Source organism: Pan paniscus, chromosome 15 (assembly GCF_029289425.2).
Source record: "Pan paniscus chromosome 15, NHGRI_mPanPan1-v2.0_pri, whole genome shotgun sequence".
NCBI lineage: Eukaryota > Metazoa > Chordata > Mammalia > Primates > Hominidae > Pan > Pan paniscus.
Window position 1 is genome coordinate 26309715 of NC_073264.2, and position 27759 is coordinate 26337473.

The 27759-nt window shown below is 38.7% G+C and overlaps 1 protein-coding gene across 4 annotated transcripts in view; it reads right to left on the reverse strand.

Moving 5' to 3' along the window:
* The window catches only part of STXBP6 (syntaxin binding protein 6), a 240928-nt gene that overhangs the window by 152789 nt on the left and 60380 nt on the right, over positions 1-27759 (reverse strand). For 3 of the 4 annotated variants that reach the window (XM_008961288.5, XM_008961292.4, XM_063596482.1), the window contains exon 2: positions 12659-12844. The exons of the other annotated variant lie outside the window; for it this stretch is intronic. In XM_008961288.5, coding sequence (XP_008959536.1) covers positions 12659-12812 — 154 coding nt within the window. In that variant the 5' untranslated portion in view covers positions 12813-12844. The remainder of the gene's footprint in view (positions 1-12658; positions 12845-27759) is intronic. 4 annotated transcript variants of the gene reach the window in all.

The following is a 27759-nucleotide window of genomic DNA, read 5'->3' on the forward strand; positions in this document are numbered from 1 at the left end:
AAGATGGAAATGACAGATACTGGGGACTCTAAAAGGCAGCAGGGTGGAAAGGAATGAGGATTTAAAAATTACCTATCCAATACAATGTTCACTATTTGAATGATGGGTTCACTAGAAACCCAAGCTCCACCAGTGTGCAATACATCCATGTAACAAACCTGCACGTGTACCCTGTAAATCTAAGCTAAAAAAAATAATTTTTTGAAAAGTTAATTTTTCTCACCCTGGTTTCTCTCTGTGTTCAAATGTTGGCTGTGACATAATGTGAAATGTGAATCATTAATTAAATGTACCGACCTAGAAAAAAAACTGGTTGTTAAGCGCACAAAGTACAAGATATTTTATTTATTTATTTATTTATTTATTTATTTATTTATTTATTTATTTATTTATTATTTTTGAGACAGAGTCTCGCTCTGTCACCCAGCCTGGAGTGCAGTGGCACAATCTGTGCTCACGGCAACGTCTGCCTCCCAGGTTCAAGCAGTTCTCCTGCCTCTGCCTCCTAAGTAGCTGGGATTACAAGCATACGCCACTACACCTGGCTAATTTTTGTATTTTAATAGAGATGGGGTTTCTCCACGTTGGCCAGGCTGGTCTCGGACTCCTGACCTCAAGTGATCCGCCCGCCTCAGCCTCCCAAAGTGCTGGGATTACACGTGTCAATTATAATAATATTGTCAAATACAATAAAATTGACAAGATATTTTATTTTTAAGAGGTTCTGGTGGACTGGGGTTTTAAAATAAGTTAATTTTTGGCTCATGGCAGAGCACTAAGCAGGGCACAGAGAAGAGCGATTCCAGTCCCATCCTACCACTCACTAGCAGTGTGAATGTTTCCTCTAACAGTTATCCATGTGTTCCTTAGTTTTCTCATTGTAAGATGGGTATTCTTTTTTTAAAGCAAGACCAAGATCATTATTTCTCCCGGTGAAAACTGAAAAAAAAAAATCCAGCAATAGATGAATGATCAAATATTGTATGGTACTCAAGGCGACATTAAAATTATCTTTATAATAAGTACATAAAAATAAAATTCTTGTTACCATGTTAAATTAAAAAGGAGAACAAAATTATAGCTAGATATTATAAAACAGGAGAAGTATTAAAAAACATGAATCCTGAAAATCAAAGCCATGATTTTCCCATTTTTTTCCCCTTGGTTTCATGTTTTTTATAAATAATATGTATACATTTATAGGAAGCACATTCTCAAAAATCATGGATCCAAGAACACAGTTGACTCTGACCTGTCCACAAGATAGAAAGGATTCTGAACAGAGGTATAACCCACGTAATTACTGCTTGTGTGCATTAGCTAGAAAACAGATGAGGGCGGCTAATGCTTCCTTTCAGGAAGATGAAAACTTGGATCTCAAGGAATGAAGGCCAGGTATATTCTTGCTATCTCGAAACCATTTGCCGAGACCCTATGTGCTTCTCAGAGCGGTATACTTCTTAAACTGATAAACACATCAAAATGCAGTGTAGCAGAGGTCTACAACCTCAGCCACATGGGATCCACACAAAGTGGATGAAGAATAATTTGTGTGAAAAGGGTGGAGGTGAGACAGTATGAAAATCCTCAGAGAGGTTAAAACTGAAAAACAAGAATCCAGTTTCCATTTTTTTTCTGGAAAGCCCTCTTTAAGGAAATGTAGAATTGAAAACGGTTACAATGAGAAAAGAGCATTTGGGGAACGTTTTGATATATTCAAGGCCTATTAAATGATCACCTGTTACTCCATTCAATGAACTCTTTCTTCAAGAGAAACACTCAGGTACTTCACAATTTTAAGATAACCGCTTTCCATTGTAGGCCACAATGGAAGCATTTATAAATTGCTCATTTTGAATGATTCTAGAAGTCTGAATACATTAGAGAAATCTGCATTTTCTTATTGGTAATTGGTCCAATAGGTAGAATAAAATCTCCTGCTCAGTAACCTGATGGATTCCAAGGGAATTAAAAGACCACCCAGTAGCATCTTAGTGTGTGTGAATAACAGCAAGTTTCTAAAAAAAAAAGGCAAAACAAGTACCAGCCACTATAACCCAGAGTGAACGTGTGAGCTCAAACCCAGAAAGTGAGCCCAGAGTTCAGGCAGTCTCAGCTCTTACAGAGGCGCAGCAGGAGTGGGATTATGCCCAATTCCCCCCACCCAGACACTTCATTTGTTCCACGAGGATGCTGTGATCAAAGCACTGGGAACAGAAAGGAGGTTACCTACAATAGTCTCTACTCTCTAGAGGCTGACAGTCTATGGAAGTAAACAGAAAGCCAACTGACAAAGCCCAGCAATGCTAAGTGCTATTACAGAGATGACATGGGAGGCCAGAGGGGGCACATGCTCATGCTCAGAGCACGGTAACTACCTAGTCGTCTATTCTCTATGGTATTGGACAGCTTGGCAACCTCACTGTGCTTGTGGCTAATAGTTTCTTCTGGAAAATTCTGCATATGGTTTAGCATGACTAGAACTGAGCTGGAAATGTCAGTCATTCGTATTCTCTCTCCCTCCCTGTCTCTTCTTCATGGAAGCTGAGTACCTTCTATGTATCAGGCATTACATATGCACCTATAGTTCAGTTACTCCTCAAAATACCCTGTGAATTATTGCCATTTTATAGATGAGAAAACTGAGTTTCAAAGACATGACAGAGCTAGTACAGTTCTCATTCTGTGTGTGTGTGTGTGTGTGTGTGTGTGTGTGTGTGTGTGTGTGTGTGTGTATGTAAAGGAAGGGTAACAGGAAAGAGTTGGAGAAACAAGAACCTGATCTGGGCTGAGAAGCTGGGTCCACAGGCATTTGTATCAGCCTCTCCCACTTCTGATGTTTGCTCAACAGTGAACTTGACTGACCTCAGAGAACGTTTTGTTTTATTTTGTTTTAATTTTTCTTTTGATCCAGTAAAGATAGGTGTAGGAAAATAACATCTCCCATTTCAGGGACAGGACCTCGATTGACTAACCCAGTTCTAACTCCCTGTGAAGCAGGATAAAGAGGCCTAAACACAAAGGGCTTCTGCACCCAATATACCCAGTATTGTGCAAATATTCATGACATTAGAGTGGAAATGTTCAAACTCTAAAATAGAACAGCAGTGTGATGCCACCTAATATTCTAGCTTTGGGGAAAAACAATGTTGGAATCTAGGTAATCGAGAGTAGACTGGTTTAAAAATGGCGGGTCAGAATGACCTTGAGATTCCTGTCAGGAGTGGGACACAGATTGGAGAGGATGCAAACCAGAGAGGGAATGGGGAAAAAATGTAGGGAAGGAGAGGGAGAAAAGCCCCAAGGCCAGGTCTGGGTTATCGTGTGATTTTGCGTCACATGACATGGGTCACGGATGCCTGTCATACATACATATTCACATTTTTTTTTCTTTTTGCTGTTGTCTTATAAATGTCTTGAGTCTGTTCCTGAGAGGCAGACTTTAGGATTAGATTATTTATTTTTATTTCAATGGGTTTTTTGGGGGTAAAGGTGGTGTTTGTCATTAACATGTTTTTAAAAAGCTATAGATGAACAATCTTTGTGTGGCAAGAACCATTAGTGGGATAGTGAGTATCCCACTAATGATGAGATAATAGTATTGCTCATAAAGCTGAATACCTTCCACATATCATGCATTACACACACATATACACAGTTCAGTTATTCTTCAAAATACCCTGTGAATTTAATGCAGGGATATAGATATTAATGCCATTTTATAGATGAGAAAACTGTATTTCAAAGACATGAAGAGCTAGTACAGTCAGCGTTTTACCATAAGTCAGTCTTCTGCGTAACCTGTGTTCTTCTATAACTGGGGTGGCAATTCTCCCAGGGAGCAACAGGTGCCTCCGACTATAGCTTACTGACAAAAGCCTCACTACCACAGCAAGGTGCACTAATTTCTCAAAGTGTTAACCTAGAAAATCACCCAAAGAATGCATCTATGTGGCTTAAAACAGTGCCTTCTTGGTAGGCTGCTGTTTAGGATGTCTGCCAGGTACACAGTGCCTTGCCAGCCACATGCCAGAAGGACAGCTGCCTTAGTTTGCAATCTCCCTAACCACCACTTGCTCTACCTTTGCAATTAGTCAAAACTAATCAAAACGAACATAAGTGAGTGAGCTGTGAAACTCCTGTTCTTAACAGTGGGCTGTGTGGTGGGAGAGCACACAGATGGAGTTTCCTTTTTAAATGAAATATTTGGCAATAGCCTCTGTTAAGAGTTTTCCCTTGTTTCCCTCTGGTTTTAGTATTGGAACGCATACATGAGAGAATGGAAAAAGAAAACTCTGTTGGCGTTCTAAACCACTAGAAAAGCTGAAGTCACTGACAGCACATCCTCTAAATCCTCCGAGATTAGCACACTCTGCTCAAGGAATGTTGTCACATTGTTTTTAAGGGAGGGGAGAGTTCTGTTCTCCAGATCTAGCCCTGTCTTGGAAAAAAAAAAAAAAATGACAAGTGTGTCTACTTTGGAGTCAGATGGACCCAGGCGTGAGTCAGCACCCTCATTACTTAGCCACCTGACCCTAGGCAGTGCATCTACCAGCATTAAGCCTCAGCTATTTCATCTGTAAAGTAGAAATAACAAGAGAAGGCTGTTGTGAGGATTAAATGAGATGACACCTATTCAATGCTTACTTATCTATTTTTGAACTTTCCTAATCACAAGGTTTTAGGAAAGACAAATGTTATTATCACTGGTTTTCACAGGAAGAGATCTAGAACCACCAAGGAAACTCTAAAAAAATTTCAGGCATCTATTTTTTCTACTACACAACAGAAGAAAACAAATTCATATTTGGCAGTGTCCCTGCCAGGAGTCTCTCCAAATTTCCCCAGGGAGTTCATTTGCTCTCTAAGAGTCAAATATATCTACTAACAGTGTCACTGTAATATGTGAATTTCTTAACACTCCAGTTGTTGGTATACAGGACTGTCACCACCCAGCCAAAACCAACCAAAGCCTAAACCTGTAGGGGACCAGAGTAATATCGAGACATGATTATCACTAAAGCCATATGAGAGGGTAAGAAAAGGCGTTTGGTTTGGCAAGTCTTTTCTCACACAATCCCTACGCCTACAAGAGAAGGAGAGCACAGCACAGTGGATAAGGGAGTAGGCTCTAGAATCAAACCTGGGTTCAAGTCCTTGTTTTGTCACTCACTAGCTGAGGATCTTGGGCAGGCTAATTTGCCTCTACATGCTCAGTTTCCTCATCTACAAATAAGAACTATTATCTACCTCATAGCACTGCTGTAAGGATTAAAGGAGTTAACATGTGGAAAGGGTACAGAATATGTCTGAACTCAATAAATACCACAACTACTATTATTATTACTATTACTGATCCCAAAGCAGGCTGATGCCACCCTGACTGTATGAGCACTGAAGAATGTGATGGGTGCATGGCAGGTGCTGCCCTGCAGGTCATTTAAAATTATACCTGGTGGCCAAACCTACTGAACTAGAAAATGTTTCAGAGGAAAACCCTCTCCTTTTCACTTCATGTAACCAATGGCTATTGTTTTACAAATGCTTTAATCAAATGTGTCTGTGCACATATCCTAGAAGAGCCAAATGCTCAATAAATGGTATAACAAAGGATATTGCATATTTATAAAATTAAAAAGGATGTAAGAAAACTCACAATCAAGGCACTGAGAATAACTTTGTTTTTTTATTGCCTTGTCTTCTAGAGTTAAAGTTTTATAGCTGGATGTACACACCAAATCTCTATAATAAAGAGACAAAAGGCTTACCCTGATATATATTCCAATGTAGGAAAGTCTATTAATCAATAACCTCAGAAATGAGATAGAATGACACTGTGGAGGCCAAAAGCGTTCTACATCTCTATCAATTGTGAAGAGTCAGAAAGGAATCTACTATTTAAAACACAGTCCTCTCCACCACACCCCTCCCAAGTGAATTAGAAGAAATGAGGTGCTGTGGCAGTTGCACACGGCCATGGGTCAGGGACCAGGTGGATGTCTGACTCTGCCACTTCCAAAATGGTGACCCCAGCAGATCATGACCTCTGATGAACACTGGTTCCTTGATCTGTGAAATGAGGAACATACCACCTGACACATAGGGATGCTGCAGGGATTAACTGGAATTAAATAATATAATATGCATAAGATGAATACTTTTAACTTTTATATAATTTTTTAAAATTTCTTAATTTCCGTAATATTCACTATTTATATAATAAAGAATATATATATATAAAATTATTGCAGTTGGTTTGCACTTCCTCTTTCACTGCTAATACCTTTGTGTGCCTCTGACTTCAGTGTGAATTTCTTCATCTTTCCTGGATAAAAACTCTTGAAAAGTCAACTTACCACTGCTGAATAAACCATTTCTACCAAGGTCAAATTTCATCTGTCTTGTCTCTTCCCTCTCTTCTAATATTTATAGACTTTGAGATGAGAGCCGGTCTGAATTAGAAAGCAGATAAACAGAGTTTCTCTCCTATGCCAGATCACTGACAATTAAATTTGGTTACCCTAATTCCAGTAACAACTTGTAAAGAATTTTCTCAAACCCTCATAAATGTGTAAGTGTTGATATTAACTACCTGGATTCTTCTCTACATGACATACATGAAATAAGAATGAAATTTGGTATAAAACTTCCATGGGGGTTCAGATCCCTAGAATCTCAGAACCCAAATAAACCTGAATCTAACTACTCTGAATTTTTCAACTGAATAAACTAAAGCCCAGAAAAATCAGATGTTTGACCATGGCCAGACAACAAGAAGGAAATTAAAGAAGTTTTTAATAAAATTGAGTATCAAAAATATATCATTATGTCAGATATCCCAATAAGACAACACAGAGCATACCCCAGGAAAACAGTAAAACTTCTCAACCTTAGCTTCAGAAGTTCTTGCACAACACTTTCAAAATACAGATTAGTTTCCCCACCAGCCCCCCGTGCTGCATTAGAACCAGGCCATCTGTACTTTGAGAAATTCTAGAGGGTATTATAAGGAACACCTAGGGCTGCCAATCACTGAGATAAAGGGCAGTATTGGCAGGTTCTACGCTCCTAATACATGTCATTACCTTCCATGGGTATCTATTTACATAAATTATTTCATCAAAAAGCATTCAGAACTTTTTCCTAAAGAAAATTTTGCTCTCCCTACAAATCTAAAACCATTTTGAAAAGATTAAGATTTTCTGTTTCAACAAAACATGTAAAAGAATGTACTAATCACAAAAATTAAAGCTCCCACATGCTCCTTCTCTGGGGATGAGTAGCAGCCAAGGGAAGATTTTCACCCACTTATGGATATAAAGGGTAGCATCATATATTACACACACATAATTAAAACAGGATCCAGAAAATAGATTTTAAACATGAAATTACAGAATGTTTGGTAGGTAACTGATGTCTAATAACAAACTGATTTTAACTTAGCATGTTTCTAGTTTAGCTTTATAGACCCATATTACCATGGACAACTGACTATAGACATTGTTGTGGGTAGGGCTTGCTTTACACTTTGAATGTGTTAACAGTTCTAAGTTAGAAATAAAGTCTACACTATAATCAGGTATGTAGTAAACAAAAAACTCAAATACATTTTCCATTAAGCATCTATTGTCCCTATTGAGCAATGTGCTGTGTGCTATAAGGAATTTATCATATTAGCTCCAGTCTTTGAGCAACCTAATCCACATGAGTGAGCAAGAATGAAAAGATAGCACAAAATAAAGATTTTGTATGTAGATAGACCAGACGCAAGCACAGGTTTAGATGATACACAGCTGCTTCTATCAGAGTGTTCAAAAAGGCCACTGGAATAACCTCTCATGCCTATAAAGGAGAGGATTAGTTTCCACCCACCTTAGGAGGTGCATGGAGATAATGAGGTTAATCTTTCCCACTAGCGACTCTGTAAAAGTGTTTCTAAAGTAATCAATTTCGGCCGGGTGTGGTGGCTCATGCCTGTAATCCCAGCACTTTGGGAGGCTGAGGTGGATGGATGGCCTGAGGTCGGGAACTCGAGACCAGCTTGGCCAACATGGTGAAACCCCGTCTCTACTAAAAATACAAAATCAGTTGGGTGCAGTGGTGTGCGCCTGTAATCCCAGTTACTCAGGAGGCTGAGGCAGGAGAACTGCTTGAACCCGGGAGGTGGAGGTTGCAGTGAGCTGAGATCGCGCCACTGCACTCCAGCCTGGGCAACAGAACGAGACTCCGTCTCAAAAAAAAAAAAAAATCAATTTCATTGAAATTTATTTATATATAATAAAATACAACCACTTTAAGTGTGCAGCCTGATGAGCTGTCAAAAATGTATACACCTACGTAATCAACACCGCAATCAACAAACAGAACACCTAACATCACTGCAAAAAATTGCCTCAGGCCCCTTCTCAGTCAATCCTGCCACTACATCTTACTTTTGTCTGTTCTAGAATGTCATATAAATAGAATCACATAGTATATTGATGCTTCTGTCTGTTTTTTTTTCACACAACATGCTTTTGAGATTCATCCATGTTGCTACATATATTGGTAGTTCATTTCTTTTTACTACAAGGTAGTATTCCACTGCAAAAATGTAAAATAATTTGTTTATGCATTTAATATGTAGATGGGTATTTATTTCTGGGTTTGGGTTATTATGAATGAGACTGTTATGAATACTTGTGTGTAAGTCTTTAGGTGGATGTATGTTTTTATTTTTTCTCTTGAGTATATGCCTAGGAATGGGGTGCATGTTTGACTTTATAAAAAACTGCCAAGTTGTTTACTAAAGCAGTCATATCATTTTTACATTCCCATCAGCAAAGTATGAGAGCTCAAATTGCTTCGCATGTTAACACTTGGTATTGTCAGTATTTTTAATTTTAGTCATTGCTGAAAAGAAAAAGCAGAAACCAATGCTTTAAGAATGTTAATCACAGAGGCATCTCAGTACATAAGCACTTGTATATATCATTCAAGAAGTCAATCAATCCGTGATTCCAGTGAGAAACACTCAAATCCTATCTCAAGACACCATAATGAACCGGAGAGATTATTTTTCTCCTTATAGAATTAAACCTAAATAACCCAAGAAAGATCATCTTATTTATCCCACTCCAGCACCTTTTTCGGATACCTCCAGAGGATATTTAAACCGCTCTGAAAATAATAAGTCTTATGATCACAGACCTCTAACTCTGATCATAAACTGTACTAGATATTGGGGAAAAAAATCACACAAAGAAAAGTTAGTAAAAGACATTGGATATATATGAAACACCCATGTCTAGATGCATATTTTGGCAAGCTTTTAAAGTAGTGATACTTCTCCCTTTTTTAAAATTTAATGCTTCATGCTGTTTCAAGAATGGTTAAAAATTATTTGCAGACATTGTCCTAATTTGGACAAAGTTTGCCAGTTCAAAATGAATAGCTGGTTTTCATCAACCAAACCACAATAGTTGAAGGGCCTGGCCTCCCAGAAGGCGTAGGCAGTTCACACTAATAGCAGGAAGAAGATTTTCATTCCAGGACTCAGCTTTCACTTCACAGACTCCTATGAGAGCTGAGCTACAAAGAGGTCATCCCTAGACTGAATAGGAGAATAGGAGAAATTCAAAATCCTGCTTAGTTTTTTAATGAACCTGCCATTCCCTCTGCCTGGAATGCCCTCTCACCCACAGAATCCTCTTTTCAAAACCAGTGAAGCCCTACTTTTCTCAAAACTCTTGGTTCTCCAAACCAGGCCAAATTCTCTGCATACATGCTTTCACATCATTGTATTTTTTTTAATCTTTCACAGTTTATAACTATGTTTATTTTAGTGATGGATTAATGTCTATTGCTACTTGCCCACCAAATTAGGTAAGATGCATGAATTCTTTTATAGCGGTACCCACAGAACATAGAATGCTTGGCACAGAAAAGTTCTTAATAAATATTTGACTAATTAATTGCTAATTAAAACATTACCTTATCAGGGATGTAACTGATATGCCTCTAAGCTTCGCACAAGTTAAAAAATAAAGGTGGCTGCTTCTTTGTCACTTACAAGAAAAATCAAACTGCAAAAATCTTGGGTGTCAAAGTTGCCTGCCCTTCTCCTGCCCCCATTTCCACTACACTGTCTGCTTAAATGTCAGATCTACTTTATCAATCTATCCTCTCAAGATTCAAAACCATGAAAAGACTGAAGAACAAAAGATTTTCCTCCATTAGAATGCAACAAAAAAGCAATTCTCATAGTTTTGGACTTTAAACCTGAAGGTCTTGGTAATTTGCAAAGGAAATACAGTTATTCTGTAAGTCCCAGGTCATTATCTTCTATGACAGGGGAAATGAAATGGTTATGCTATTTCACTGAGATGAGGCTGTTAGAGTCCCTATATCACTCTTGCAGGCTTCATGATCAAAATTAGGCAGACAACAGTATATGCCTAAAATGCAAACAACTATTCTTCAATTATACATAGGTACTAGGCAAAATTCAAGTAGCTTCTAGACCGTCTACCTTTCTTTCAACTACTCATCTATAAGAAATCTCAATGAAATATTGAGAAAATAGAGCTTAACAAAATTAGAATCACTAGGTATCCATACTAGGCCGATGTTCAGCTCAGCTCAAATGCAAATCAGTCTTTATTTAAGTGTATTCTATTCATTGTTTGCGTAAGAAGAACTCTGGAATCTAAATTTAAGAATATGAAAATATTTTTAAGACCTGGGCTGGGTGTGGTAGCTCATGCCTGTAATCCCAGCATTTTTGGAGGCCAAGGGGAAATGACTGTTTGAAGACCAGCCTGGGCAACATAACAAGACCCCATTGCTACAAAAACTACAAAAATGGTGGTTTATCCCTGTAATCCCAGCACTTTGGGAGACCTAAGTAGGAGGATTGCTTGAGCCCAGGAGTTCGAGACCAGCCTAGGCAACAGAGTGAGAACTCATCTTTACTAAAAAATACAAAAATCAGCTGGGCATGGTGTTGTGTGCCTGCAGTCCCAGCTCTCGGGAGGCTGAGGCAGGAGGATCGATTGAACCCAAGGAGGTCAAGGCTACAGTGAGCCATGGTTGTGCTACTACACTCCAGCCTGGGCAACAGAGTGAGACCCTGTCTCAAAACAAAACAAAACACACTTGAATTTCATTAACAAAATTCTAGTAAAGTATTAGGTGAGGCTACTTCTTTCTTCCACTTAGTCACTAGATATTAATTGAGGCCCTAGAATATGCCCGGCACTGCTTAGCGCACTAAAGAAATACAAATATCTTCTGACAATAACCAAATTTTTTTATTAACCTAATCCTTATTTGGAATAAACAGAAGCCAATGTTTCAAGGTCAATTCTCTCACACTCATTTAAATAAAACCTTTCTTCCTTTTTTTTTTTTTTTTTGAGACAGAGTCTCACTCTGTCACCCAGGCTGGAGTGCAGTGGTGTGATCTCGGCTCACTGCAACCTCTGCCTCCTGGGTTCAAGCAATTCTCCTGTCTCAGCCGCCTGAGGAGCTGGGAGTACAGGTGAGCGCCATCATGCCTGGCTAATTTTTTTATTTTTAATAGAGACGGGGTTTCACTAAGTTGGCCAGGCTGGTCTTGAACTCCTGACCTCAGATGATCCTCCTGCCTCGGCCTCCCAAAGTGCTGAGCATTATAGGCGTGAGCCACCGCGCCTGGCCCTTTGAAAAATAATTCTTACCAAAGTGCTATGTTCTTACTTCATTTTAATCTAAGACACAGTCTTAGAAATTTACATGTTCTTTCTGGTAAAAAGTTACTTTTACCCTAAAATAAATTCTGATAAATGATCAAAGGTTTAATTTTTTAAAAAGCTAGAAATGGGCCCAAAAACATAAAGTTTTATTCCCAAAACTACAATTGAAGGAAAGTTTTTAAAAAGATAAACTAAAATAAGCTTAAATCTTCCATCACTCCATACAAGAAATATTATCAGAAATATCACAAATGCTCCAGGTGTTTAGATTAGCATCACCAATAACTCCATGAAAAATTTATCCAGATTTTATCTCAAAAATCTTAATACGAATCCATTGTAAATCCCACAGATCTCCTACAATCACAAACAGAAAGAGAAAGAAAAAAAAAAAACAAGATTCAAAGCTTAATAAAACAGATGCCTCTTCTTGACAAGGCAATGGCTGTCAGGCAAAGCAACGACTTGTGAACTGAATCAACCTCCTCACATTCCATAAGGTGCCAATATTTATCTTAAGACAAGTGATTACTGATTATTGGCAACTATCTAGAAAAACAAAGCCAATGAAAGTCAGGCTGTGAGTAATGACAATTATTCAGATACCAGCAACTGTTCTAAAACGAGAATTCCAGAGGATAGCCCATTCTCTGTCAGTGTCCCCGTGAGGGCAAGTATGGACAAACAAGTCTGCGAAACATTTTACGAAAGCTCTCAATGAACTGGAAAATACACCCGAATTGAACCTCACTACCTTTCCAATACGCGGCAACCTCAAAAACAAAGGTGTCACCAGTAAAGAGGAAGACCAGAGAAACGGGGAAAAGGAGCAAGACAGTGCAGACACCTACAAAACCTGTGAATGTAAACCTCCTGGATACCTCAGAATGAACTGTTTTAAAATAGAAGTTATTTTAATAATATTAATATCTGGTTCTCATTACCTGACAGGCAGATATAAGTTAAATATTCGCCTTGACCTCCAGTTGCCAAGAAAGGAATCTTTTTCTTTGTCCTCCTCTTGACTTGGACAGCTCCCAGCATCCTTTCATCAAGAGGTGCAAAAATTTCCTTGCTGATAGCAGATTTGGCACTCATTGTAGAACAAGTGAAGACAGCACGCAGTGAATCTTTTAAAGAAGGAAAAGAAAGGAAAGTTGGAATTGACAACATTGTAAGGGCTCATACAATAATCAGCAGCAAGTGAATTTGCAGGTGAAGTAATTTTCAATTTGCAGTTTAATCTCATAATTGCTTGAAATGTATTATAGAAACATTAAAAGCAAGGTCTTCATATTTGTAATAACTATGAAAAAATACAGACAAAAAGGGGGTACTTATTTACTTCCCAAAAATGTCAAACACAATATGAGATGAGTAGTACAAACTGGGATCTGGAAAGTTTGTTAATTACTACCCCAACTGCACCTCCCTTTAACTGGCAAGCAGTACCCACTCTATTCCTGTTCTGTAAGAAACATATTTCACACTTCCAGAATACAAGTCTTTCCACTGTCCAACAGTCCTTAGAGTCAAGAAATTCTTTATGCCCCTTCAAAATCTCCTTTAATGTAAATCCATTTCCCTAATTCCATTCATAATGGAAATAATTATATCATCTTCTACACAATAACTATACATGCAACAGAAGACCATTAAATTAATACCCTTCTTCTGCCTTTGATCACGCTAAGTAATGAATTCTTATTTATTAGCTTCTCCCAATGGGTTCTAGTTTGCAGTGCTCCTCTGCATCTAGTTACCATGCTCTGTACCCTTGACAAACACTCCACATTTTCCTTCAGCCAAAATGGATACATAATTCTAAAAACATTATCTGACTAATGCTAAGTATTTTGGAAATGTTACCCAGCAGCTCCCACATGTTATGCTCCTCTGGTTAACTGGCAGTGGATGCCCAATAATTAAGAAAATAAAGAAGTATGACGCTGACTCACAGTGAGTTCCCCCCAGAACATACACATACATAGCCCCCATGTTATATTTAGTTTTCTAAAAGTTGTACTTCCCCAATGGTCTTAACTCTGCTTATTTATATCTATTATGTTCAAGGTCAATCTGAAATACTAAGCCTGTCATCCAAAAAGATTCTACAGCAACTTGAGTAAACTTTCTCCATTCCATCATCCTAGTCATAAATAGTCTGTGCCCTAATAATGAATAGATATTTGTTCAGGCAATTCAACAAATCAAAATTAAAGGCACAGAGAGGGCCCATGGGTTGGACATGCAGAGTATCAGAGATCCCGCATATGGATCAACAGCATAGCTATCTGCAGTAACACAGCTCAAAGAGTTGATCAGACTGCTGTAAAACTGAGCCAGCTGGTTACAAAAACACCTGCTATGTGCCACTTCTATGATAAGTATTAGAGATACAATAAATAATCAACATATGGTCCCAGTTCTCCAGGAATTGACTGCTAACTACATCAGAGGTTTCACTTAAATCCAGATAGTTTATAGTAAAAGATCATGGGATCATCCTTCCCAATGCAAGATTCACAAATGCTACCCACACAACTGTTTACCTGTAACCTGTTCACATCTATAACCTCCTGGTAGGAAAGTGATATATTAAAAAAGAACACCTTTCTAGTTAAAGAAATTTCTCCTAGTTTTTATTCCGTAATAGAGCAGGTTTTCTTAGTGACACAAGAATACCTATCTATACATACACAAAGAATATGTATCTAGATAGCCTAGAAATTATAGATCTAATACCCACATCTACTTGTGCTCTAATCCCAACATTTTATCATCACCACCAGGTTCTTCATGCTGGCCAAGAACAAAATGACAACAGTGGAGGGGGACCTGTTTTTCAAATGCTGATCACTAACTGATACGCTATGATTTCCTACAAGTTGGTAACAGAATTTCATAATTTACCCCATGACTTTCCTAGGCAAGATGTTACAATTTATCAGGGACTTTTATTTATTTTTTTTAAAGAAAGAAACACATACTGGTTATTTTCTAGCTCCAAGGCCACTTGCCTCTCACTATTTGGGTACAGGTGAAAAAGAAAGCCAGTGGTAGCACAGTGGCTTCAAACCATTTGATAAGCAATGTAGAAAGCAAGCCAAAGTCCTGAGCTGACTGGGCGCTCTTTTTTTTTTTTTTTTTTTTTTTTTTGAGGCAGAGTCTTGCTTTATCACCCAGGCTGGAGTGCAGTGGTACAATCTTGACTCACTGCAACCTCCACTTCTCCGGTTCAATCGATTCTACTGCCTCAGCCTCCCCAGTAGCTGTGATTACAGGTGCCTACCACCACGCCCAGCTAATTTTTGTATTTTTAGTAGAGATAGGGTTTCACTATGTTGGCCAGGCTGGTCTCAAACTCCTGATCTCAAGTGATGCACCCGCCTCGGCCTCCCAACGTGCTGGGATTACAGGCATGAGCCACCGTGCCCGGTCTCACCCGGTGTTCTCGGACCAGTGCCTTCCCAGCTGTCATGGCTTTTGCTTTTTCATCTCAGGTCCACAGTTTTCTAAAACTGTAGTTAAAAGAAAAAGAAAGCTATCATTTCATCATATAAAATCTGTCAGAAAAAGGAAAGAAAGAGATAATGTGGTTTTACCAAGCTTAGGAAATCCTGTTCTTTTTAAAAACTGGTGAGAAATAGAAATGACCTTTTTTTTTTTTTTATACTGATAGTCAGTGACCAAGAACAAGAGAGAGAGAGAGAATAGATAAAGCCAGTAACTTCTTCATGGAGCACAAGTTTTAGAATCAAACAAACTCAGGTTCAAATTTTAACTCCAACACCTAAGACTTACGTGATTTCTGGGTAAATCTCTTAAAATTACAGACCCTTAGTTTATTAACTACAACATAGAGATGTCTTCACCTACCTCCTGGAACTAAAGAATTAAATGAAACAATATATGCAGAACACTTATTCTGTTGCCTGAATAATTTTAAAATGCTTAAAAATGAAACATTTTTATTAATTCTCCTACTATGATATGAAAAGATAAAAATCCCTCTGAACTTGTAGAAATTGAGTAAATGCAGCAATCTATACCAAAGGTATTTGTAAAAGTGAAACCCAACTTTATTTACAAATCCTCACCTTTCTCACCCATCAGTGTGAGACCCTCCACCTACAGATCAACAGTCTCTTATAGGGATGGTTTTGTACTAAGTATCACAAGGATGAGGAATTTATAGGCATCACTCTTTAGGATACTCACTAGGAGATTATCAGATTCATTCTATGTGAAATTATCAAAAGTTTTTATTCAGGGCAATGACACTAACAGGACAGTGTGGAGCACACATGTATACATGTTTTTAATGTCATCCTGGGAATGGTAATGCACAGCAGATTAGATGGAAAAGAATCAGAAAGTAAAAGGGGTACTGTCATAACTTCATAGCAATAACTTATGAGTATCCCAAATCTGATTGTATGTCTGAATTCAGCATGGAGAGCTTTTCAAAAATGCAGACCCCTGGGTCCTTCCTTTATACCTACCAAATTAGAATCCTGGGATCTGTATTTTAAACAACTCTAACTGGTTCTCATGCAGCCATGCAGTCATTCTGCCACCTAATTTAAATGCTCTGAGCCTAGAGAGGAGCTAAAACCTAGACCAGAAATGTAGTGATGGGAGTGGAAAGGATGAATCATTTCAGGAGAGAATATAGGAAGACAATGCACAGGATTTTTTTCTCTCCATCTAAGCAGCTTTATCAAGCCTTACGTCTTAGTGTTGGTAAATCATTGTCCGTCCCAAGGCTGAGAACCCACTGTAAGAAATTAAGATGAATATAACAGCAGTGGTACACCAATGACCACTAGTTACTCCAACCTATATCACCCCATGGAAGCCTTTTCTTTTCCTGCTTCTACAGGGTGTAATTACAAAATTTTTCCATCCAAGAAACCAACCTACAATATGATTTGCAAGTCAAAGCAGCTAGTTCCCATAAGTGTTAGTTACAAAAAACTAATCACAGTTAGTTCTGATCTTCTCACTTTGTGCCATCACATCTATACATACCATTCTTGTTAATGCATGGCTACTGTAGTGTGATGCCTTTCCACTGCCCAAGTAACTAGGAAATAAGACCATCCTTTAGGTTAGGAGTTGCAAACTCAAATGACCTCAGAGATCAGGTAGATGAAGCACATAAGCAAAGCGGAACAGGTGTAAGATGCTTTTGTATTCCAGTATCAATATTTTTGGTTTCCAGTAGTGGAACTGGTATTTGTCATCTGTGGTCAGGAGACCAAGAGGAGTAGTAGGAACTGCAGCAAATTAAAAACCTCCATTGTTAAGGCATTCACTATCATGCAGGTAGTTCTAGGGAAGTATAGTCTACAGCCCTTAAATATTTTTCATGTGAGAAGAAAGAATCTCCTCTGGTAAGGCAACAGTGCCATCTATTTAGCTTAATACTGTTAGATAGTTGATCTAACTTCATTAACTCCTCTGTTCTGATCCCATGTTTAACATGCAATCCTCTGATCATGTTTTGGTCTTGTGGCTGTGCCACACAAGTATTCTAGACTATGTAACAATTATACTTCCTATTGTAAATGAGTAACCAAGAATTTTAGACATCAGTCTCATAAGCTAGTTAATGTGTCTCAACACTAAGGCAGATGCAGTCAGCATGCTGATAACAAGTTTCAGAGTCTTTGAAGTTAAGAACCAAGATGATGTCACCCTGGAAGACTCTGGGGGGAAAATCAGCTAGTCTTTCCTACTTCAACGGAACTTCAGTTTGGTGAACCCAAATAAGTTAGAAATAAGAGAAATAAGATTCTCTAAAATTAGACTTCTTTGCATTACCACTTTGTTTTTGAAATTCTACAAATTCAATTTTAAGTCCCACCTATAATGTGATGACACTAATCATGCATCCAACTCAGAGTGCCTTTCTGGCTTTAAACCCATATACCTAGCTGTAGACTGAGCATTTCCACTGAGACCTAACCTAGACCCTTCCTTCTCCCTCAACCCTTTCAAATCCCCATAACGAACCAATCACCAAGTCCTGTGGATTTGATTTAATATTTCTAGACTAGCTTTTCTTCATTCTCACTTCCTCTGCCTTAGTTTGGGTCTTCACCATCCCTGGCCTGAATAATTTTGATGCTTCCTCTAAAGGACTCCAGTACTGCTCTTACTTTACCACAATCAGCCCTCTACACTGTCCAATGTCATATTCCAAAGGATGAATATGATTCAAGCTTAACTGTACTTAACTGCTTCTTCTCCATGCCTCAGCTATTGACAAAGAAACACAATAATCTTAACAAGGAAAAAGCCAATTTTGTAAATGTTAAAATCTAAATGGAGAAATGTTAAATTACTTCCCTTAAAAGCCACAATATATACATATTAAATGCTACAAAACAGATGTTATTATATATCACTAAACCTAGAAATCTAAAAATGTTAATTTTGCTCCAAAGTTCAAAAACTTTAACAGGTAGTCAGAAAATATACAAGCTTTTATGCAAAGAAAATCAATTTTATTTTTTCTGATGTCATATATTAAGATCAAGGAGATAATATGAGGCCAATTTAGCCCCTTTAAAAGTGTTTAAGAAAGAGTTACTGATTTTTAACAAAATGTTTACTTAGATAATGTTTCTCTTTGATAAGACAGTTCTCAAGTTGAAAGCTTTAGTCTTTCCATGGTATGTAGGCATGTGAATAAACAATAAATTAGACAAAAATTTTAGTCCACCAACCAGTTTTTCCATGTAATTCAACTATTACTCTTAACTACTAGTTCTTATAAGTAGATTCTAAAAAGGAAGTCAGATATGCTACTAGAATAGACAGGTAACTTTAATCTGGTGACAACATTTGAAGTCTTAAAAGTACAATCACTTCAAGTTCAATCACTCTTGATTGCTACAAACAAGGGCTATTGGATGCGCTTGCCATGGTGAGAAACCAGATGGGAATAGCAGACCAAGAATCCATATTTAAGGCTTCACAAGCTTTACAAAATTAGGGTAAAATCAATAGACATTCAGCAAATCCTCTAACAACATACTTAAAGGAGCCAGAAACTTCTAAACATGAAAAATAATGGGGATATGAATAAAAACTAAAAACATTATCTGTTCTGCTAGAAAAATAGTTGAAGATAGGAAAAAAAATATCTTAAAGTAGAAACTCCAAACAAAAACTGCACATGAACATCACCTGGGTGCCCAGGTCCTGCTCACAGAGATTCAGGGGATCTGGGGCTAGGGCCTGCAACTTGTTTTCTGAATGACTTCTTCAGTTTATTCTGCTATACAACCAGGTCCAGAGCCACTATCTTTGGGTTTTCCCCCTGTATTTAATGAATTATTTATAAAATAAATAAAAAGACCCCAGAAACAAGTGTACATGGCAAATATTTTGTAAAGCCCTAGTAATGAATCATTGAAGTTTACATAGCACTTCATGATTTACAAAGTATTTCTACATCTAATCCCAAATGTGTAATCAAGAGAGCCACTGAATATATCTTCCAAAGTTTGCTTCAAAACTGTAAATTAGAATCTTCAGATATGTATGTGAGTATTTTTTTTTTTTTTGAGGCAGAGTCTCACTGTTGCCCAGGCTGGGATGCAGTGGCACCATCTTGGCTCACTGCAACCTCTGTCTCCCAGGTTCAAGCAATTCTCCTGTCTCAGCCTCCTGAGTAGCTGGAATTACAAGTGTATGTCACCATGCCTGGCTAATTTTTGTATTTTAGTAGAGATGGGGTTTCACCATGTTGGCCAGGCTTGTTTCCAACTCCTGACCTCAAGTGATCCACCTGCCTCAGCCTCCCAAAGTGCTGGGATTACAGGTGCGTGCCCAGCCCAGATATGTGTTTTTATGAAGGGTAAACTATGTCATTTTTAACACACCCAATTGGTGCAAGGATTATGAGGAAGTGTTATAATTCCTCTCCAACAGAGATTAATATGAGTTGAAACCTTTTGAGCCAGCAACTCTACCATTAGAAAAAATGGTGTGACATGCACACACCATGTGTGTGTTACAGATGCATGTTTACCTCAGATCCATTTTTAAGAAAAAATCATTATAAACAACCTAAATACCCATCAATCTTCATTGGTTAAATACAGTATAGCCCATCCACCCAACAGAATATTACATATCCTTTTAAAATTGTGGCACAGACCTACAGATATTGACTTGGAAAAATTGCCAAGAAATAATACAGAGTGAAAACAAGGAGGTTATAAAACAGAAAATGAGCTCATGAATTTGCAATTTTATGTGTATATTTACATGCATAAAGAGATGTCTAGAAAATAGTTTGCCAAAACGTTAATATGATTATCTCTGGATTTTGAAACAAGGAAACAAGTCAGAGATTCTGCAGGACAGTCTTCGTACTCCACTAAAATCTCAGTGGAGTGCTCGTTGAAAATTGCGGTTTTAAGGCACATTCTTTCCACCAAACCTGGAAGACCTATCAAAATACATTTTATTGAGACCCAATTATAAGTTGACCATATTCTTTTTTCAACTCCAGTCCAGGCATAGTGTTGAGAACCCCAAAGTAAATTAGCAAACTTCCACCCTCAAAAAGCTGTGAGAAAGGAGAGCAAATGCTGTGAATAATGACAAGGCTTGGAAGATAACTTTGTAGGAAGAAAATGGTACCCTTCTTCTGTCCAATTGCAGCTCAGTGCTGGAGCCTTCAACCTGGCGAACAGAGCACCAGCTACGCGTTAGCCTGTGCTTGCTCTCTTAGACGAATAACTCTGGAACAATGTAAAAACAACACAACCGTACACAACAGCCCTGGTCATACTGTTTAATTCTTTAAGGAAGGAAACGAGGAATTGCTTTTCTGCCATCAGACTGCCAAACACTATGAGACCCGATTGGCTTTCTTTTCCCTGTACATACTAACTCTCCCTGTGTAAAAGACATTATGTTCACAGGATTCTCTGAGCCCATGACTCATGTCTGCTTCAACTATAAACCTAGATTATTTTCATCTCCTCTTTCCTTGTTTATATGTTCAGTATACACATTCTTCTTGTAAGTCTGATATCCAAAGAACAAACCCTGACCACAAGATCTGTGTTTACACAAGTTTATTTATATTGCGGGTGTACCTTTTAATCTTGTCAATTGCTACATCCTAACTTTCACAAATGATATGACAAAGCCAAAAAATAACACCACCAACAAAAGCTACATAGGATATGTCATTTGGAGGATTTATTGAGGTAAGACGAAGATTTCATAAGCATCACTCATTCCAAGGGATTCTATTAATAGGATCTCCACATTCACAAGTTTAAATTCCAAGGACCAGTTAAGCCAGTTCTACAGTATCCATGTACCCTTTCTACAGTAATGGGTAGAAATAAAGAATCATAGTGAAGGCCAGGCTGGAATACACTCATTGGTGTATTATGGATATTGACGAGATTATCAATCTAAAACATAGAACAAACCTTGAAAAGTGAATTGAACCACATCAAAAGAGGAAGGTAGTAACAGAAAAAAATTAAAAAGAGCTCAACTTTTTGACATTCCCCTATTTTTACTGAGCAATCATGTCATTGTGGTATCCAACAACTAGTTGGCAAACTAAGAAAACAATAAGTTGACTTGAGAACATCACTTATAGCAGACAGCATTGGAAATAGCCAAATCTATTCCAACCATGTTCAAATACAGGCAAAAGCCACATAAAGATTGACTTAACATGAAAATAAACATTTTAATTATCTGCTAGGTTCTGCACTACTTGCTGAATTAGTTTGTTTCTTTTGCTTACACTGAAGAAAAGACAGAAGGAAAAGCACTAAACCCATATATGAAAGGAAGTAAAAAGTTTACGTAGTAGGTCAGTTGTTTTCCCCTTAGAGGAGGGTATGATTGATAACAGAAATTGCAGATTTAAAAAAAAAACAAAAAGATGTATCTACCATTAAAAATAAAGAAAAAAACGGAAACATAAACTCTCCAGCAAGCATAACATGAGCTTTTTATATTAGATATTTGTTGACTCAAGCTTTAGGTAAATTTTAAGTTTTCTTGATTTGAGCTAATTCGATTTTGGAAAAGACTTAAAATATAACAGTGAAAAAATAATGAGCCTTTAAAGAAAGCCTCCATTTTTTAAGAGTTTGAAACCTATAAAAACCTAAAATACAGTTGAAACAAGTTTATGTGCTTTCTAAAATTTTTTAATTCAGAGCAAAACTTCTTTAAAATATTCTCTAAATCAAACATCAATTTTAAAACATTCCTTATTCATTGGGAGGCCAAGGTGGGTGGATCACGAGGTCAAGAGATCAAGATCATCCTGGCCAACATGGTGAAACCCTGTCTCTAGTAAAAATACAAAAATTAGCCGGGCGTGGTGGCATGCACCTGTAGTCCCAGCTACTTGGGAGGCTGAGGCAGGAGAATCGCTTGAACCCGGGAGGTGGAGGTTGCAGTGAGCCGAGATCGTGTGACTGCACTCCAGCCTGGCAACAGAGTGAGACTCTGTCTTAAAAAAACAAAAACAAAAACAAAGAAACCAAAGAAAAAGAAAAAAGAAACATTCCTTATTTGAATTGCTGATTTGGAGAATATCACCACTTTACAATTTCTTGGAAGAGTTAGAGTGAGTTTTCTGTAACTGATATATCATCAGTGTTATACTCCAACACGACGTCTTCACAGCAGTGAGAGGCACAGAAGCAATGTGACACTCTGAGGAGCCATTTTACACATACCTACTCTGTTTAAAAGGCAAGACACTGTGCCCTTCAATGCCTCAATTTCCCAAATGAAATTTCCAGTAAGGTTTATGAACACTTCTGATCTCATTAAGGATCTTGCCAAGGACTGTAATTCCAACTTAACTGATCTCCCCAAGGGTCAACTTCACAAATTCATGCCAGTGTAGTACAATCTGAATGGTGATTGAAAGGCTTCCTTCTCAGCCTCCAAAAGCAATTTCCCCATCTGTCAGCTACCTCAAATTCTGAGAGATGTATATACTTAGATATGTGACTTTGGTATTCAAAAAATCCTTATTAATATGCTTATACTCCGGGTGCAGAGACTTTTACAGATGAGGAAACTAAAGCTAATTGGTTAAGTAAACTGTCCTACATCACACAGCTCAAGGGCAGAGCAGGGACTTAAACCTAAGATGCATGACTCCAGAAGCCTTTGCTCTTTCTTACTATCTCATATTGAAGAAATGAGAAAGGTACGGAAAGGTGAGGCTGGAATGCATTCTAGGTAAAACAGGACAAATTCAACTGCTTTACACTTTTGCCTCTGGCCACATTTTCTGGTGTACAAGATACTGTTATCACCCTAGCCCAGCAGCTACAAAGATAACAAATCGAGCTGTAGTTTGAAGTCATTCTTTCTGGATATCTGTTCATCTCATGTGTGCATATCATGCTGGTTCGTTGGCAAAGGAGTTGCACAGCCTTATTAGGATAGAGCTTGTTTTGATTCTACAAATAAAAATGGGAGTTGACAATACATTAGCAGAGAGATTCTGCAACAGATCTCTAACTCCATAAAGGGGACAATGCCTATGAAAGCCTCATCACAGCTGCTCACCACCATCATTTCGAGACCTGCAGTTTGCAACAGGAGTCAACTCCTGAGATCTTGGATGGCTGCCACAAGGCAGTTTTATGAGCCTTGCAGGCTACTTTCCAAACCGGAAAACGCTTAAATATGAAAGGCACATTTTCAAAGGTTTCTGCTGGTTCTCAAGGGAAGTCCTCTTCCACTTCCTTTGCTGTATTACCCCCACTCTGGCATTTCAAAAGCACAACTTGGACCCTCCCTGTTACCTTCCTGCTCCCACTTTTTCTGGGCCTTCTATCTTTTGCTGACAGTGCTTCAAGGAACCTTAGCTTCTCCAGCAGCAATGCCTTGAGTTTCACCAATTTCAAAGGCTCTGCAAGGGGAATTTCATCATTTTACTTTACGGAGAAGGATCTCAGCAAGATGTTCACAAATAAGCTAACCAACCACATTACTTGACACCCTTTTGGGCCTTACACACCAGCAGCTTACACCTCAGTTAAAAAGTGTGGGCACAGCAGAAATGTGGCATTCTTAAGCTTAGAAGTTTAATGCCTGGAAGTGATCCTAGTGATGGTCTATCTCATCCAATTACCTCACTTAACACATAAGGAAACTGAAGTCCAGAGGGTGATTCCAAAGTCACACAACAAAAGAGTAGCAAAACCAATATTAGGGCTAAATATTGCTCTCGACTTTTTTAAGTAAAAAACAGAGAAACATGAAATGATAATGTAAATAGTAGAGCAGTGCCGAATTTGTGGAAGGTGAGAACAGGTGGTGTATTGGGGGAATGATGAGAACAGAGAAAGAGAAAACATGATTAATCACAGTGGGGACTCTTCTCAGATTAAATTTTTTTTCTTGGGAATTGGCTTGAAATTAAGTGCTGAACTAGAAAACCTCTAGCCCATAGAGTTCTAAACCTTAACTCTAGGCTATCACCTTTTTCCCCTTGAATTTTCACAGTTTGTTTTCTCATTTGGCTATTGAGGCCAAAAGCAATGATGGTCTGCCCAAGTGGAACAGCCCAGCATAGTCCAAGAAGCACAGACTAACTCTGGCCAAACTCCAACCCACAGGCCTCTGTATTGACTCCAACTGAGCCCCTCCTACAGTCTCCAGGCTCTGAGCCACTGGCAAGAGAATACACCCTGGGCAAAGTCACATGTCCATTCTCGGTTTGGGAATTAATGTGCTGGTGTTGGTGGTCTCCTGAAAGCACACACTAACCACTAAGCCTGGATCAGCTGTTGACAGGGTTTCTCAGTACCTATTCCAGGCCCTGGTAAACAACAGGGTGGGAAAATAGGAATCCATCTAGCCCAGTTCTTGTCTTTGGAACTGCACCCTTCAGCCGCAGCACAAAAACACCACCAGGTGCCTGCAATCTGTAATCAGTGCTCTATTAAAACACTCTCAGAAACACTGGAATTATCCTGATTTCCACACACAGCTGCACAAGGTCCTGTTGGGTAACTGGAGAGTCTTTACAGGTTCACTTAAGCTACAAACTAGAATGCCTTGGTTAGGATTGAGCACATTCAATGGTGAAATCTCCATGTGAGTGGAATGGGTGGATAGGTGGTCATCTCTATTCTATGTCTTGAGATGTAACAGAATAGCCTACAAATCCAGGTCAGACTCAAAGTCCATATGCAAATTCAGGCTCTGCTCTATTCAATCAATTCCTCTGTCATTCAATGTCAACCCCTTTTTAATCAGCATGTTCCAGAAAATAACTAACTTCTGACCTAACTAGCTGTGCAGTGTTTGATAGGAAGGAAAAAAAAATCTATCAATTGAATACTACCCTAATATGAACTCAATTAACACTAGTACAAGCTTAATGGTACCACACACTAACACATTACAAAGACATTCAAACAAATGTGATCAGGATCACCATCCAAAAGCTGGGGGCCAAGGTACAGGAGTCACTTCTCCCCTGACTCGACCTGACAGATGTTGGATGGTGACAAGAAGTTTACATTTGTCATCACAGGACCTAGGTCTGAGCCTGTCTTTGCCTTTACTCAATGAATAATATTTGGGCAAAATCCTACATCTTTGAGACCTGCATCTTCACCTTTAAAGTAGGATAGTACCACCCACTTCCTAGGACTGTTGTGAAGGATGAAGAAGGAGGTTATGGAAATCAGCTCCCTGGGTCCAACTGCTCCCACCTGGGGTGCCCTGATCCTTGAAAAGCAGGCAAGCACATCAGCATGTCAGCTTCTTATTTGCAAAAGCATGTTCATCACAGAGTATTTTACAAAGCCTTTCCTCAAGTGCCATCCTATTTCATCTTCCACACTTGTGAGAGAGGTATGATTGTCTCTACTGACATAAAGAGAAGGAATGGGTCTTCCTCCTCCAATCCCATATCATTTCCATTGCTACCCTCTGCCACTCCATAGGGAATGGCCAGCCTAAGCAGGAAGATAATGGCAAGAGCCAAGTCAAGTCTTTCCCACTGTGAGGTGTTGTTACCCAAGGGAGATGCAGAGTGGTGTGAACATATTCTTAAAAAGGAGAAAAACAAACAGAAAATGGACAAAGAGCAGAGCAAAGCTGGAATAAGATACACACTTACTCATTCAATATCACTGCATTGTCCTAACACTGAGGATACTGAGGAGAAGAAGAGCAACAAAGTACTTTCCCTCATGGAGCTTACATTCTAGTGGGGAAGAAGAACAATCAACAAGTTAGCCAATCAATGCAGCAGCTGAGAAGAAATCAATATAGACAGGTCTTGTGTGTTCAGCAATTAGGCAAAGGAATAAAGAATAATAATCGCTGTCATTCAGCACCAACCACCAGATAGAGAAATCACATAATGCGGGGCCTAAGTGCTCCTAGACTTCTAAGAGGACATTCATCTGGCTTTGATGAATATTTCTGTCCCTAGTGCATACTGGTCCTTATTAACAGAGGTAACAAAGAAAATCCATCTAGGGGCAGGACCTATCCTTCTTCATTCAACAAACATTTAGTGAGTAATTACCACAACCTGGGCTCTGTGTAGGCTTGGAGATCATAGGCATTTCAGATATATTCAAAGAAAAAATTGTCTCGTTGAGAAAGACAAGGAAAACAGGCAACCAACTACACAAAATTAAGACTCTGAAGTTGCTGCTTCACAGCAGCAGAAGGGGCAAGTACAGTTTAATCTTTCAGAGGCTGGTGATCAGGAGATACTTACTCTATTAAGCCTACCCTTGAAATGTAATTAAAAAAATTAATTAAGTCTGTCTGCATGGATTATGCAGGTAGATCTGCTTCAAGAAAAAGCCATGCAACATTTCAATAAGCTGTTAGCTCTGTGTGAGTGACCTAGAACATATGCCTGCTCCAGCCTCTGCTTCCACCTGGGTTCTGTGCAATGGGTGTGCCCTGAATTGCTTCAGCCGACAGAGACAGCCCCCAATCCAAGGTGGAAAGCAGAGAATACTCTGCAGGGAACCATTTCTGCAAAGAACCTGAACCCTTGTAGAAGAGCAAGAAAAAATAAACGGTCATTGAGACACCACAGGAAAGAGGTGTCTGAGGCAAAGAGGTACTCTTCAAATGTCCATTTGGTACTAAGTGTTCTTGAAGTGGGAGAAGTAGGCAGAAAACTACTTTAAAAATGTTCATCCCCACCTATGTAGAGAAGTTCACTGAAGTGGGAAGGAACAGGCCTGAGGTTACAAACGGAAAGTTTTGCAAGAATAAGTTTTCTTGGCTCATGTATATTTCTAAAAATATATACTTCATGTAAAACATATTTCCAGTTTCTCTTGAAAACTGGGAAGACCTGGCAACATTAGGCTCGCACCCCCCACCATCTCTACAACCTCCAAATCACCAGACCCCACTACTCCCTATTCCACCATCCAAACTGAGGCTGCCTCTCAGGTGACCATCATCCAGATTGTTCTATTTTTCTAATAACTGGCCTGTTTACTAATTCATTACTGTCTGGTTACTGAGGATACAGAAGCTGGTGTAGATACTAAATTAATTAGCATGATTGGGAAAGTTGTAAGAATATATTTTCAGAAAGGTAAAGCACAGTTTAAAAATAAAAAAGTACTGCCCAATGGGGCAGTAAAGCAGAGATCAAGAAATCGTCACAGCGATTTGGGGAAACTGAACTAAGGGCATCAAAATAAACAAAAAACAAGCCAAATATTCATATCACATAGTCATCTTAGAATTTTATAAAGACTTTATATTCTATCCCTCTCCCAATATGCCAGCTGCTCTGATAAAGTGCCACAAAGCAGGCTCTGAAGAAACAAATACCAAGAATGTGAAATGTGTGTTTGTGGGGAGGGGGATGGCAGTATGGTGCACTCCTAATGTATGAAGGTGAGGACTGTCTTCATGCTTAATTAAGATCCTCCAATTAACCTATTTCCCAGCATCTGGCCTCAGAATGCAAGCAAGGAGGCTGCCCATCACGAGTGTGGGCTCTGTTCTACTAGACAGA